Source organism: Engystomops pustulosus, chromosome 3, assembly GCF_040894005.1.
Source record: "Engystomops pustulosus chromosome 3, aEngPut4.maternal, whole genome shotgun sequence".
Lineage (NCBI taxonomy): Eukaryota > Metazoa > Chordata > Amphibia > Anura > Leptodactylidae > Engystomops > Engystomops pustulosus.
The window spans coordinates 210,659,108-210,675,087 of NC_092413.1; the positions used below are offsets into that span (position 1 = coordinate 210,659,108).

Genomic DNA, 15,980 nt, shown 5'->3' on the forward strand with positions numbered 1-15,980 from the left:
ATCGTTATTACTAGGGGCTATATATATTTATTACTGGGGGCTGTATATAGTTATTACTAGGGGCTGTATATATTTATTACTGGGGGGCTGTATATATTTATTACTAGGGGCAGTATATATTTATTACTGGGGGCTGTATATAGTTATTACTAGGGGCTGTATATATTTATTACTGGGGGCTGTATATATTTATTACTAGGGGCAGTATATATTTATTACTGGGGGCTGTATATAGTTATTACTAGGGGCAGTATATATTTATTACTGGGGGCTGTATATAGTTATTACTAGGGGCTGTATATATTTATTACTGGGGGGCTGTATATATTTATTACTAGGGGCTGTATATATTTATTACTGGGGGGCTGTATATAGTTATTACTAGGGGCAGTATATATTTATTACTGGGGGCTGTATATATTTATTACTAGGGGCTGTATATATTTATTACTGGGGGCTGTATATAATTATTACTAGGGACTATGTATAGTTATTACTAGGGACTGCATATATTTATTACTGGGGGCTGTATATATTTATTACTAGGGGGGCTGTATATATTTATTACTGGGGGGCTGTATATAGTTATTACTAGGGGCAGTATATATTTATTACTGGGGGCTGTATATATTTATTACTAGGGGCTGTATATATTTATTACTAGGGGCGATATATATTTATTACTGGGGGCTGTATATAGTTATTACTAGGGGCGGTATATATTTATTACTAGGGGCTGTATATATTTATTACTGGGGGCTGTATATAATTATTACTAGGGACTATGTATAGTTATTACTAGGGACTGCATATATTTATTACTGGGGGCTGTATATATTTATTACTGGGGGGCTGTATATAGTTATTACTAGGGGCAGTATATATTTATTACTAGGGGCTATATATAGTTATTACTAGGGGCGGTATATATTTATTACTAGGGGCTGTATATATTTATTACTGGGGGCTGTATATATTTATTACTAGGGGCTGTATATATTTATTACTAGGGGCTATATATAGTTATTACTAGGGGCGGTATATATTTATTACTAGGGGCTGTATATATTTATTACTGGGGGCTGTGTATAGTTATTACTGGGGGCTGTATATATTTATTACTGGGGGGCTGTGTATAGTTATTACTAGGGGCTGCAAATATTTATTACTGGGGGCTGTATATATTTATTCTAGGGTGCTGTATATATTTACTACTAGCAACATTTACTTTACTGTAAAAATTGTGAGCAGGGCCGCCACCAGTATGGACCTAGGGGCCTCCACCACCCTTATACCAGCCCTAGCTGCATGCATAGTAGAGGTAGTATGGGGGGTTGATAAAGGATACTTACCAAATACTGTAAAGGTCCAGGGATAACACCCTAAATATGTGGCCTAAAGTCAAACCAGTAGGATAACAAGGTAGGTTTACCACCCTCTGCTTGTTGCGAGGAGATTTCCATTTTCTGGACAAGGGTGTACAGTGAGTATAAAGGATTGCGAATGACTTGATTGGTCATGGGATGAGGTAGGTTTGTGTTCCTGTTTGGACTTGGATGCGGAGACTTGACTGGTTATGGGCTGATGTGGTGGTCGTGGTGGTCTTCACATGAAGTCAGATAGTCCCTGAGGTTAGTCATAAAAGGGTTTAACAACTCTAATTACAGATGTTTGCTCTATAGGTCCAACATGTAAAGCTATGGATATACGCTATATGCTTCCTGAAACACCAAGCGGAAAAAACTACTCTGTGCCATGTCAGGATATTAACCCAACTCTACTTGGTAACATCATTTATCCCTGCAAGGATGGAAAGTGGGGAAGTAAAATTAACCAGTGTTATTCTGCAACGATTTTTTTGGCATTGCAGGATGTCAAGGTAAGTAGTTCTACATGGTGTCCATCAGATACCTCTGAATTCACTCAGCCTCATTTGTGTATCCATATAGTATATCGTAGAAACACTTGGCATAAAGCCTTATTGAAGACGGACCTAACATCAGCTAAGTGTGTACAATGCCCAAGTCACTGTACAAAGTGAGAAAAAACTACTGCAGCAAGTTACTGAGATAACTCCTCCTCCTTGGTCTGACATCACTTCCTGGTCTGCAGCTATTTGCAAAAATTACATATCAGAGACTTCCTGTTTTGCCCGCTAACTTCATGCCTTCTGTACAAATCCTGAGTAGTGATTAGTGGACCCGTTAAAGCTCGAGTTTGGCCAAATTCAATTGTATCTGAGTTTTAAATCATGTTCTGGTACATGTCCTCTTGCACTGCCATTTTGGGGTGGGTCAGTGTTCCCAATGACATCATCAAGGAGCAACGATCCTCCCCAAATTAATAACAATAATTCCTTTATTTATATAGCGCACACAGATTATGCAGCGCTGCACAGATCTTGCCAAATCAGTCCCTGTCCCCAATGGGGCTTACAATCTAATCAACCTACTAGTATATTTTGGAGTGTGGGAGGAAACCGGAGGAAACCCACACAAACACAGAGAGAACTGCCAGCTGCTCAGTGCCTGCGGCAATAAAAGAATTAACACGATTGGTACCAGAGTTGACTGCAGGGGGGGGGCGGGGGTTGGCAAATTAAGTCGAACCCATTCACAGCCCAAAACTGCTAATAAACGTTGGGTTCACTTAACATTAATCCTGAAATTCTTTCATAGTTCAGCTTTTTCCTCCTGCATGTGGACCACACAGCATAGGGAGAACTGAATGGAAGGAGCCAGAGGGCAGAAGAGGGGGTCTGCGAGGTACAGCTATACACAACAAATTTCAATATCGTTTAGTAACCGCTGAGAGAAGAAACCTTGTCATGGTGTCCAAAACAAGACAAAAAGATCAAAAACTGAAATACACTACGATAAGAGTGGAATAAAGAGCTGAGGTTTTGGCCACATCTTTTGTATTTCTATCAATAATCTTTGTTTTCCCCTTTACATAGGACTTGATAAATGGCCCTGATGTAGAAAAAAATCTGCCACTGTTTCTTCACAAGATTGTAAAAATTGCAAGAGACGAGAGGGATAACATAGCAGCTTTACCCAAAAACATTGATTACATGGTCGAAATAATTTCCAATATTGGAAACAGCAACGCAACAATAACAAAACCAATGATGGAAGTAAGTGAAACATTTTTGTATCATTGCATATTTGAACATTTACAATATTCTACGGCAATTTTGATGTCTGCATTTTTAATTGGTATGGTCTAAGGTCTCTTATTGTAGCTGGTGTAATCAGAGGTTTATTTTTAGCTGGTATGGGATGGGGTCTGGTGGTTTTAGCTGGTATGGGATGGGGTCTGGTGGTTTTAGCTGGTATGGGATGGGGTCTGGTGGTTTTAGCTGGTATGGGATGGGGTCTGGTGGTTTTAGCTGGTATGGGATGGGGTCTGGTGGTTTTTTTTTTTTTTAACTGCTTTATTGAATAGAATCATGAAATAAATGTACAGCTGCATTATACACAATTATTGGTACACAAAAAGAAAAGGATTGTGACAGTAATTGGAACACTTTCTTCCAGTAGTTGCTCAATCATTCTACCACCCGCCTACCCTACAGCATGTGTGTCTCCATAGCTGTGGTTTATTGTGTTACAGTAGTATCATATGTATACGCCATGTCATAATACAATGCAACCATATGAACATTGCAAAGCAAACAAAACATTACTTGCGGGTGATTCTGGTAACTCTGGATCTGTAGGTGCCGTTAAAGTACCCTTATCTTATGGCCGTTTAGTTAATAAGGTTTGAGCCCCTTGAGTGAGCTCTAGCCTGAGTGCCCCTGATCTATTCCCCAGGGTCCGGGGTGTAGCGGGCCCTCACCTTTCGCTTCATGCCCAAGTCAGCGATGGATAGACATTGTCAACCTGCAGATTGTTCTTCTGCAAGTATTGCCCTGAGTCTATGAGGAGAATAGTGTGTCTCACCCGAGTCACACCAAGTACCCCAGATTTGGGCGAATTTATCTGGACAATTCCTGTGTTTGTATAAAACTGCCTCATAGGGAAGCATTTGATTGATTTGTGCTTTCCACATTCGTGTTGTCGGCGTGTTGGGGTCATACCACCGGAGCGCCATGCATTTTCTTGCTATGAATAATGTTTCCCGTAGGAAAATGCGGTGATAATGTGTCCAGTCTTCTTCTGATAAGACCCCTAAGAGGCACACCTCAGGTACACATGGGACCGTCAGGGTAATAAGTCTAGTGAGAAAATCTGTAACATGTTTCCAAAATCTTGCTATTGGGGTACATTCCCATATCATATGCATGAAGTCGGCTTCCAAGGAGCCACATCTAGGACAGGCAGTGGAATGTACCCGGCCCATTTTCTGCATGCGGACCGGAGTGAGGTATGCCTGATGGAAAATAGGGTCTGGTGGTTTTAGCTGGTATGGGATGGGGTCTGGTGGTTTTAGCTGGTGTGGGATGGGGTCTGGTGGTTTTAGCTGGTATGGGATGGGGTCTGGTGGTTTTAGCTGGTATGGGATGGGGTCTGGTGGTTTTAGCTGGTGTGGGATGGGGTCTGGTGGTTTTAGCTGGTATGGGATGGGGTCTGGTGGTTTTAGCTGGTATGGGATGGGGTCTGGTGGTTTTAGCTGGTATGGGATGGGGTCTGGTGGTTTTAGCTGGTATGGGATGGGGTCTGGTGGTTTTAGCTGGTATGGGATGGGGTCTGGTGGTTTTAGCTGGTATGGGATGGGGTCTGGTGGTTTTAGCTGGTATGGGATGGGGTCTGGTGGTTTTAACTGGTGTGGGATGGGGTCTGGTGGTTTTAGCTGGTGTGGGATGGGGTCTGGTGGTTTTAGCTGGTATGGGATGGGGTCTGGTGGTTTTAGCTGGTATGGGATGGGGTCTGGTGGTTTTAGCTGGTATGGGATGGGGTCTGGTGGTTTGAGCTGGTGTGGGATGGGGTCTGGTGGTTTTAGCTGGTGTGGGATGGGGTCTGGTGGTTTTAGCTGGTATGGGATGGGGTCTGGTGGTTTTAGCTGGTATGGGATGGGGTCTGGTGGTTTTAGCTGGTATGGGATGGGGTCTGGTGGTTTTAGCTGGTGTGGGATGGGGTCTGGTGGTTTTAGCTGGTGTGGCTTACAGTGTGTGGATGAAACCGGTATGGTTTGGGGTCTGCATTGTATACAATCAGGTCTAAGACCTTTTTTTAAGAGAAGGCTAGTAATTAGTTTTTTTTTAAAGTTTCATATTTATTCAGTTTTTTCCAGACGTCTGGTAGAGGGTTAGTATTTGTATTTTTTATTGAGGTCTTTAATGATTTTTATGATTGAAAACTATTTCCAGCACTTCCTTGTTCCTGCATCTTACTTGTGAGCTTTGCCATATAAACTGGAACAGTGTAAGCAGAGTCATCTTATTATCATTAGGTGGTGAATGATTAATGTCACCGCTATTGTGCTGCGGGAAATGTAGCTAATGTTGTATAAGAACACTATAATAATTAATAATAATTCTTTATTTATATAGCGCACACAGATGCACAGAGTTTGCCAAATCAGTCCCTGTCCCCAATGGGGCTCACTATCTACTCAACCTACCAGTATATTTTGGAGGAAACCCATGCAAACATGGAGAGAACATGCAAACTCTGTACAGATGCTGACCCTGGGACTTGAACCCAGGTCCCCAGCGCTGCAAGGCTGTTATGCTAAGCACTAAGCCACTGTTATGGCACACGTATTGGGCCATGCCCCCTTTCCATCCAACCCTACCACCTTCTCATTAGGCCATGACCCCCTTGGCAAGGAAGGCAAGATTTTTGTGACACAAATTGATGCAAAATTCTGGCACATTTTGATTAGCATATCCCCACTATTATGCCATATTCTTACAGACATCAGTAAATCAGGGCCGGTTTAAAACAGAGTGGGGCCTCAGCAAAATTTGAGATAGGGCCCCCAATACTGAAAGACTGAAAGATAAATATTACTGCTATTTATGGCCAAAAACATATCTCCACGGCCATGACTATGACAAAGACTACTAGTGACCTGGGACTTTTACTGTACGTTCAATGTATCAATCACTGTATACAAAGACCAACATGACCACTAAAAGTTCACCATGTATTGTAGTCGGAAGTGGACCTGTGGCGCTAGCGGTGAGGTCCAGCTGAGTGGTACCTTTTATGTTCCACTATGGTCCGATGTAGTGGAATGGCTGTAGGATTTAGGATTTGCTCAGTAGTAATTTAGCAGCCTAACACTGGTACCAGGTTTAGGCAATGCATGGAAATTAGTGAGGTGCAGAAGCCAGGTCTTCCTATCCATGGGGTGTATCAACCTAAATCCACACCGCATTATAATAGTCCATTGCTCCTTATTTTTAGGATAGCAGCACAAGGCCACAAACCACGACTGTGTATCTAAACCACTGAAATACATGAGTATTTGTACTAGACGATCAAAAATATGGCCCCAAAAATAAGTTCTTGTGCCTTACACTGCAGTAATGGTGTGAGGTGGCAGCTGTAATAAAGGCAGCGATAGAAGCTTATTGCCAGACATGCTACTGGCTGCCACGGAATGTGGTGCACCAGCCAGCAGGCGAGTTGAGCTTCTTGCCCCACGGCGGCACCGTCTGCAGCAGAATGGGGGTCTGCAACAGGGGAGCAGTCACCTGCTACAAAGCAGAATTTGAGACCTTAAAAGTAGTGTTTCCTCACACAAGATATCAACATAGGTGTGAGACACTGCATGGAGAGCCCAAACATAAAAATATAATCTACTGGATGAGGTGACAGGGGCATTGTTCTATAGATAGCCTCGGACAGCAGAAAGTTCAGATTTACTTCGGCCACAGGAGATGCAGTTTGAGGAGCCAGAATGAGGGGGCCCTCTGGAGGTTTGGGCCCTGGGCAATTGCAAAGCTCAAACCCCCCTAACGCCAGCCCTGCATGTAATTCCTTCTTATGACAAAGCTGAGCATTTCTGTACAGGTAAAATAAATTTTCCCCTTATTTACATATTCATGTTGCTGTGTATATTTCAGGACTTACTTCAAACAGTAGATATAATGGTGAATAACGATACCGCATGGACGTCCAAAGAAGACCAAAGTGTTACCGTTCTGAAGTCCATTGAAAACGTCTCAAAAAACCTTCAATTCAACGGATCTATCGCCATCAATGAAAGCATACACAATGTTCAACTCTTCGGTGCAGTAGTAGACAAACGTACAAAGTATGAAGTGAGGTTTTTAATGGCCGGTCTGAATGGTAGCGTGACCATCAGAAACGGATCCTTGCCAAGAGATTCTAATAAAGTGGTCTCCATAGCTTACTCTACGATGAAAGACTTGGCACCACAAGACAAAAGCAAGAAGATCAATGCTTTGGTCATGTCCACCGTGATCAGTGACGTCTCCAACAAAGACCTTGATAAAGATATTTTTAATATCACCATGACGTTTACCAAAAGTAATGAGAGTCTAAAGAACCCCGATTGCGTCTGGCTAGACCTGGACAACAAAAAGTGGACAAACAGCGGATGTACGGTATTGGATGATAGTGAAAAGGAGGTGAAATGTTCATGCAACCACTTGACCTCATTCTCAAACCTCATGGGAGAGGGGGATGCGGAATTTTTGGCAATAATTACATATGTCGGGATTGGAGTATCAATTCTATGCCTGGTTATCACTCTGATCATCGAATCAGTGGTGTGGAGATCCGTCATCAAAAATAAGACCTCTTACATGCGCCATGTTTGCCTCGTAAATATATGTGTGACACTTTTAATTGCTGATATTTGGTTTATCATTGGTGCTGCTTTGGCACCAACGTCAAATGCGAATCCAAACTTAGCCGCATGCGCAACCGCGACTTTCTTTACCTTCTACTTCTACTTATCCTTGTTCTTCTGGATGTTAGTCCTCGGACTTATCCTCTTTTATCGTTTGATCTATATCCTGCATGACATGAGTAGACGAATCATGATGATCATAGCTTTTACCTTGGGATACGGTTGTCCCCTCCTCATTGCCGTCATAACAGTGGCGTCAACAGCTCCAAATGGGACATTCGTGAGCCAAAAAATCTGCTGGCTTTCTGCAGACATAAAAACAAACACGTTTTTGGCCTTTGTGATCCCAGCTTTAACCATTGTATTTGTCAACTTTATTATCTTGATTGTGGTCATCTGCAAGTTACTGAGGCCAACCATTGGTGAACGACCAAGGCAGGAAGAAAGGCAAAATTTAGTGGTGATTGCTAAAAGTATTGCTGTCCTCACACCGCTTCTCGGAACCTCTTGGGGATTTGGTCTTGGAGTTTCTCTTGATCCTTCAAATATGGCCTTACATGGAATATTTGCAACACTCAACTCTTTTCAGGTAAATAAGAATCATTCTATTATTCTAGACGGAGATCTAGGGGGACATTAATCATAGTCTGTTAGACTGTTTTGAGCATCTTTTAGCGCAAAAAATCTCGTTAATTTGGCGCATTTATGGCACGGCAAAGTTCGGCACTTAGTGGTTTTGAGTCCCTGCGCCTATCTGACATAGTGAGTGCCTCCTATACAGATGTTTGCACGGGATCTATCACAAATTTGCACCTAAAAAGGCGCAAAATAGGCGCAGAAAATGCACCTACTCTGAGCTGGTGCACTTCCAAAAAAAAAATCACTTTACATTACTAAAAACATACATTTTAGGTTCCAAAATGAAGAATAACCTCTATGCAACATGGAAAATACTTTGGAGCAGTTTTAACCGGTTAAGGACCGGGCCCTTTCCCGTTTTTTCATTTCCATTTTTCACTCCCCACCTTCAAAAATCTATAACTTTTTATTTTTACACGTAAAAAGCTGTGTGACGGCTTGTTTTTTGCGTAACAAATTGCACTTCATAGTGATTGCATTGAATATTCCATGCCATGTACTGGGAAGCGGGAAAAAAATTCCAAATGCTGTGAAAATGGTGAAAAACGCATTTGTGTCGTTTTCTTGTGGGCTTGGATATTACGGCTTTCACTTCACGCCACAAATGATGCATCTAATTTATTCTTTGGGTTGGTACAATTACGGGGATACCAAATTTGTATAGGTTTTATAATGTTTTCATACATTTACAAAAATTTAAATCTTATGTACAAATTTTTTTTTTATTTTGCCGTCTTCTTGTGCTTATAACTTTTCCATACTTCATTGTATGGAGTTGAGGGTGGTGTCATCTTTTGCGACTTTTGATGATGTTTTCAATGATATTATTTTTAGGACTGTCTGACCTTTTGATCACTTTTTATAGAATTTGTAATTTTTTTTTGAATGGCAAAAAAGTGCCAGTTTTGACTTTGGACACGATTTTCCGTTACGGGGTTAAACGCAGTGAAAAACCGTTATTATATTTTGATAGATCAGGCATTTTCGGACGCGGCGATATCTGATGTGTTTATGATTTTTACTGTTTATTTATATTTAGATCAGTTCTAGGGAAAGGGGGGTGATTTGAATTTTTAGGTTTTTTTATTATAATTTTTTTTTTTCACTTTTTTTATTTTTTTTTATTTTTACTATTTTTCAGACTCCCTAGGGTACTTTAACCCCTGATCGATCCTACCATATACTGCCATACTGCAGTATGGCAGTATATGGGGATTTTACTCCTCATACATTACAATGTGCTGATAGCACATTGTAATGAATGGGTTAACCCGAAGTAGCTTCGGGTCTTCGTGAGACCCGAAGCTACCATGGCGACGGATCGCCGCTCCCTGATGACGTCACGGGGAGCGACGATCCTCGGAACAGCTTTGCCGCCGGCGATCAGCAAGAAAACACCCGCGATCGGTGCCGGCACTGATCGTGGGTGTTACCGGTAAGCCTTTGCTGCAATATGCAGCAGAGACTTACCGGCTATGGAGAGGGCTCGGCCCGAGAGCCCTCTCCATGCATCGGAACGCGACCGCCGCCGTGAATACACGGCGGGCGGTCGCGAACCGGTTAAAATGTAAAATTTCTCCAGTAACGACTTTGTCATTGTCTATGGGATCATCTCTGGGAGTGATTATTGTCTTATTGTACAGATCTGAGAATATTATCAGACGCCATTTCCTGTAAATTATAATAAAAAAGGAAAAGACTCATTTCAGCAAGAATTTTTTTTCTTTTTTCCATCTCTGTAACTTTTAGTCCCTGCAGTTACATCACAATGATAGGTTTTGTGCAGAGATGACGCCCTGAACGTTCTGTCACATTTTCTCAGTCTCCTTTCATTATTGCTCACAAATGAGATCTAACAATTTGAGACAAATTTAGGCGCAAATGAATCGGACATGCGACAAATCCAAAGTGCATTTACTAAGGCAGAACCAGATCCATCATAGATCAGGAGCCAAAAAGAAGAGCAAACCAGGCGCAAAAACAGGCGAACCTGAGACCCACTATGATTAATGTCCCCCATAATGTTTTCTAGACTGAGGGTATTCAACAAATGACAATGAAGGGGAAGGAGATGTGCCTTCTCGAGCCTTCATATATGCTTAATCTCCGGATTGTCTGCCAGTAATGTAATATATGTAGGGTTACTGGGTGAATCTGTATTTTCAGGGTTGTCACAACTTGTCACCATTGAGTCAATTTTGAAAGAAACTTGATGTTTTATATTAATTTTGCAATCCTTGTATTTTTCTTATCCTAGGGTCTGTTCATTTTGATATCTACTGTCTTGTTGGACCGCAATGTAAGTCGCTATTACTTTTACTTTTTGCAGTAAAGGGTGACTTTACCCAATGTGTACATTTCGCTATTTTCTTGTATGCAGGACCCCCGCGTTAGGGGGCGGTATTTGCCCTGGGTCCCTTGTCCTAAAGGGGTCCTCTTCATGTGGACTTTTGTGGGCAGAGGATGTTTTGCACCTTTAAAGGACATCTACAACCTGATTCAGAGATTAATTGTAAACCAAGCACAATAACATACAGGTATGCACCCCCTCTGGCAGGATCTGCAATTCTTTTAGCTTCTTATGCCCTAGTTTACAAAAAAGAGGCTTTTAAAATTATGTAAATGAGCATGATGGTCTCCACGCTCCATTAACACCTATGTTATGGAGCCCCTCACGCTCATTTGCATAATTTTTTAAGCCTTTTTTTGGTAAAACCAATGCATAGGAAGCTAAAAGAAGAGCAGATCCTGCCAGCGGGGGCACTCACCGGTATGTTATTGTGCTTGGTTTACAAGCCTTCATCCTGGTGGTAGATTTCCTTTAATACCCCTTGGTTGATTGCCCGGATGAAGATGCTGATCATCCATCTCCTGTCTATCTATCTATCTATCTATCTATCTATCTATCTATCTATCTATCTATCTATCTATCAATCATCTATCTGTCTAGTTATCTATCTCCTATAATTTATCTATTTCCTATCTATATATCTGTCTATCTAACCATTTATCTATCTAGCTTTTTTCTAATATGTTGGTAAGTTGTTTCAGATTAGATCAAATCAAAAGACGAGGGGGCACTGTCTCCGTTTGGAGAAATCAAGGTTTAATCACCGGAGGCGACAGGGCTTTTTTACTATGAGAACTGTCAATCTGTGGAATAGCCGAGCTCAGGCGCTGGTCACAGCAGGGACAGCAGAGAGCTCAGGCGCTGGTCACAGCAGGGACAGCAGAGAGCTCAGGCGCTGGTCACAGCAGGGACAGCAGAGAGCTCAGGCGCTGGTCACAGCAGGGACAGCAGAGAGCTCAGGCGCTGGTCACAGCAGGGACAGCAGAGAGCTCAGGCGCTGGTCACAGCAGGGACAGCAGAGAGCTCAGGCGCTGGTCACAGCAGGGACAGCAGAGAGCTCAGGCGCTGGTCACAGCAGGGACAGCAGAGAGCTTCAAGAAGGGTCTAGATGCCTTTTTACACCTAAATAACATTGATGGTTATGTTATATAGAATTGTTTCCCCTAAACCCCTTCCTCATCCAATCCCTTCCCTTCCTTGGTTGAACTTGATGGACAAGTGTCTTTTTTCAACCGTATAAACTATGAAACTATGAAATCAATAAATCTTCTGTCTATCTATAATCTATCATATCTATATATATCCTATCTATCTATAAATCTATATCATGTTTCATTTTTATCTTGTATCATCCATCTCCCTATCATCTGTCCGTCTCCTATAAAATCCTCCTACAGTCCCATATTACAGACACTTACCTACTACTATGTGTAACTACAAAGTGTTATTAATGTGCCTCTTACTGACTGTGAATGCTCATAAAATAGTTTTATTTTGGGGCCCCATTCTAATTTTGCCCAGGGCTCCACTTTGTCTGAAACCGGCCCTGATTGTAAGCTATGGTATATGAGATACAAAGATATTGGGGGTCATTTACTAAGGGCCCGATTCGCGTTTTCCCGACGTGTTACCCGAATATTTCCGGTTTGTGCCGATTGTACCTGAATTGCCCCGGGATTGTGGCGCACGCGATCGGATTGTGGCGCATCGGCGCCGGCATGCGCACAACGGAAATCAGGGGGCGGGGCCGAACGAAAACCCGACGTATTCGGAAAAACGGCCGCATTTAAAAAACTAAAAAGTGTCGCTTGGGAAGCGCTTACCTTCGCTTGGTCCGAGCTGGTGTATTCCGGCGCGTTCAGATGATTTTCAGCGCGGCAGCGCCACCTGGTGGACGGCGGAGGAACTACCTTCATAAATCCCGTCCGGACCCGAATCCTGTGCAGAGAACGCACCGCTGGATCGCGAATGGGCCGGGTAAGTAAATCTGCCCCATTGGGGCACATTTACTTACTGAGGAGTTCACAGAAAGTGCATTGTCCGTGTATAATGCACTGTGCCGCGATTCACTAAGATCGTGCGCCCGATATCCTGCATCTGTCACTTCCCCGCTCAGGTCCGCCGGAGTTCCCCTTCTTCTTCCCGGTGCACGTAAGTGCACAATTTGAAAGTTAAATCCCGCGCTCAGTCCGAATCAGTCAGATCGTCCGACGGCACGCCGCCCGATTTCTGTTGCATGAAAGCCGGCGCCACTGCGCCACAATCCGATCACGTGCGACACATTCCCAGCGGAGACCCCTGTTAAATACCTTTCACAGCCGTGCAAATCCCCGAAAACATCGGAAAGTCAGACGAAAGTTCACGCGCGGACCCTTAGTAAATAAGCCCCATTATGTCCCCTATGGAATGAAAGCTATTTATAAAAAAAAATACATCTCCAACTTCTGTATTTACAGGTAAGGACAGCAGTGAGAAGCAGCATTTCTACATCGTACTGGAGTACACTACGGACCAAAATACAGGTGAGCCGCCTGCCGTCCTATAGATAGGGGTAGTACAGCTCCAGCTGCTCTGACACACGGTTATTACTTTTCTATCCACAGACGTCGTCTACAAATTCAACTGAATCTTCAAAGATACGTAGAAAAGGTTTTGGCAGAAAAGGTTAGTAATATCTGACCCTAATAATATTTGGGTATACTACATGGAACTCCGTGGTCAATTTCTGAAACGGTTTCCTATGGGATGTTATAGCAATCAGCAGCAATCACAAGATCCTATTGTACTGTCAAGTCCCATAGATTAAAACCCAAATCCAACTCCAACCCCCCCTCCAAAAAAAAATTTAAAAAAATACTGTAGAACTGGGGTTTATCACTTTTTATTCCTAAGTATATTTTAGTGTATTTTTATATCAAATCCAGAAATATATTTTACATTTTGCCCATGTGTGGCCATACGAGGGTTTGTTTTTCACAGGATGGGTTGGGTTTTTTTTTCAATTTGGCAATTGAACACTCATTGAAATAAAGGGGGGGGGAATTACTGTTCCTCTGTTTCCCCTATGGCATAAATAATATAATACATATATTCTGTAGGTCAGTATGATTATGGCAATGCCAAACATTTGTTTTTAATATTTTACACATATTTCATTGGAAAAAGAAACGTTTGTGTCCCAGTATTTTGAGAGCCACAACTAGAGATGAGAGGACCCGACGGTTGGATTTGTTATTTGGGTTAAGCCGCCTGTCCCAGATATGTGCACTGTTGGCGGATGAACAGCCAAACCAGCAAATTGACACCCCTAGGAACTAGCCATGACTATGATTGACCTAAATTGTCTCCCTGGGCAATTTTAGCAATGGATAGTTACTAGGGGCATCAATTTACTGGATTGGACGTTCGGCCACCAATTCAGCAATATGTTCGGGTCAGAACCCGAATACCGAACCAGGCCATGTGGTCCGCTGATTCTATTGCCTTTAAAATTGTGGTCCCTCAGAATATGGGGAAACATATTTTTTTAATTATTATGAAAATTTAGTAAAATATTAAAAATTATTTAAAACTTGCTATTGCCATAGTTGTGCTTAGCATGTGTAATTAATGCCGCAGGATTTAGAATATTTAGTAAATATCAATAGAAAAATCAAGACCCCCTCCCCCATATGGGTTCACCATATACTTTAATGGATAGATGGTCACTAAGGTGTCAGAGTATATATAGAAGTCTATGTGGGGGGAGTGGAAGGGGCATGAGTCATAGCAGCTAGGTCTCCACCCACTAGTAAGAGGACACAGCAAATTCACAGACAGAGACTGCGGGGAGGGAGCTGTTAGAAAATTAAAGCACACCTGTCATCAGGTCTGTGTCACTAGTTCTGTCACCTCTACCTGTTGGAGCAGCTCACAAGGATCCCATCCCAGCCTTTATCTAGTTATTTCATACATTGATCATTATAAAATCCTCTTTTCTTTATTATGTAAATGAGGCTGGTCACATGGTCAGAGGCAGTGATGTCACACCTGTTACCCCTCCCCTCTCCTCCCCCTGCTCATGTCTGTGTGTAATGTATAGTAAAGCATTGCTGGTGTGTGTGCTGCATCTGCTGACATGCTGCATCCTCCTAATACACATGTGAGAGACACAGACATCAGCTACACAAGTGCCTGACATGTTCTGCTATAACATGGCTGCCTGGAGCTGCTGTATCTCTCCTATACACACACACAGGCTGCAGGGGGCGCCCGCACCAGGAAGCACATAGAGGAGCCATTACACCATTATACCTCACACCATTATACAGGCTGTCAGTCATGTGTATAGGAGTATCTCATACACACAGGCTGCAGGGGGCACCAGCACCAGGAGCACATGGAGGAGCCATTACACCATTATACCTCACACCATTATACAGGCTGTCAGTCATGTGTATAGGAGTATCTCATACACACAGGCTGCAGGGGGCACCAGCACCAGGAGCACATGGAGGAGCCATTACACCATTATACCTCACACCATTATACAAGCTGTCAGTCATGTGTATAGTAGTATCTCATACACAGGCTGAAGGGGGGGCCAGCACCAGGAAGCACATGGAGGAGCCATTACACCATTATACCTCACATCATTATACAGGCTGTCAGTTATGTGTATAGGAGTATCTCATACACACAGGCTGCAGGGGGTACCAGCACCAGGAAGCACATGGAGGAGCCATTACACCATTATACCTCACACCATTATACAGGCTGTCAGTCATGTGTATAGGAGTATCACATACACACAGGCTGCAGGGGGCGCCAGCACCAGGAAGCACATGGAGGAGCCATTACACCATTATACCTCACACCATTATACAAGCTGTCAGTCATGTGTATAGTAGTATCTCATACACAGGCTGAAGGGAGCCAGCACCAGGAAGCACATGGAGGAGCCATTACACCATTATACCTCACATCATTATACAGGCTGTCAGTTATGGGTATAGGAGTATCTCATACACACAGGCTGCAGGGGGCGCCAGCACCAGGAAGCACATGGAGGAGCCATTACACCATTATACCTCACATCATTATACAGGCTGTTGGTCATGTGTATAGGAGAATCTCATACACACAGGCTGCAGGGGGTGCCAGCACCAGGAAGCACATGGAGGGAGCGATTACACCATTATACCTCACACCATTATACAGGCTGTCAGTCATGTGTATA

General features: G+C 42.9%; 1 protein-coding gene across 1 annotated transcript in view; it reads left to right on the forward strand.

Moving 5' to 3' along the window:
- LOC140122630 (adhesion G protein-coupled receptor F5-like) overlaps positions 1 to 15,980 on the forward strand; it is a 39,628-nt gene that overhangs the window by 22,733 nt on the left and 915 nt on the right. Inside the window, exons 12-17 of the mRNA XM_072143706.1 lie at positions 1,683 to 1,879; positions 2,957 to 3,136; positions 7,022 to 8,362; positions 10,670 to 10,711; positions 13,219 to 13,284; positions 13,366 to 13,426. Coding sequence (XP_071999807.1) covers positions 1,683 to 1,879; positions 2,957 to 3,136; positions 7,022 to 8,362; positions 10,670 to 10,711; positions 13,219 to 13,284; positions 13,366 to 13,426 — 1,887 coding nt within the window. The remainder of the gene's footprint in view (positions 1 to 1,682; positions 1,880 to 2,956; positions 3,137 to 7,021; positions 8,363 to 10,669; positions 10,712 to 13,218; positions 13,285 to 13,365; positions 13,427 to 15,980) is intronic.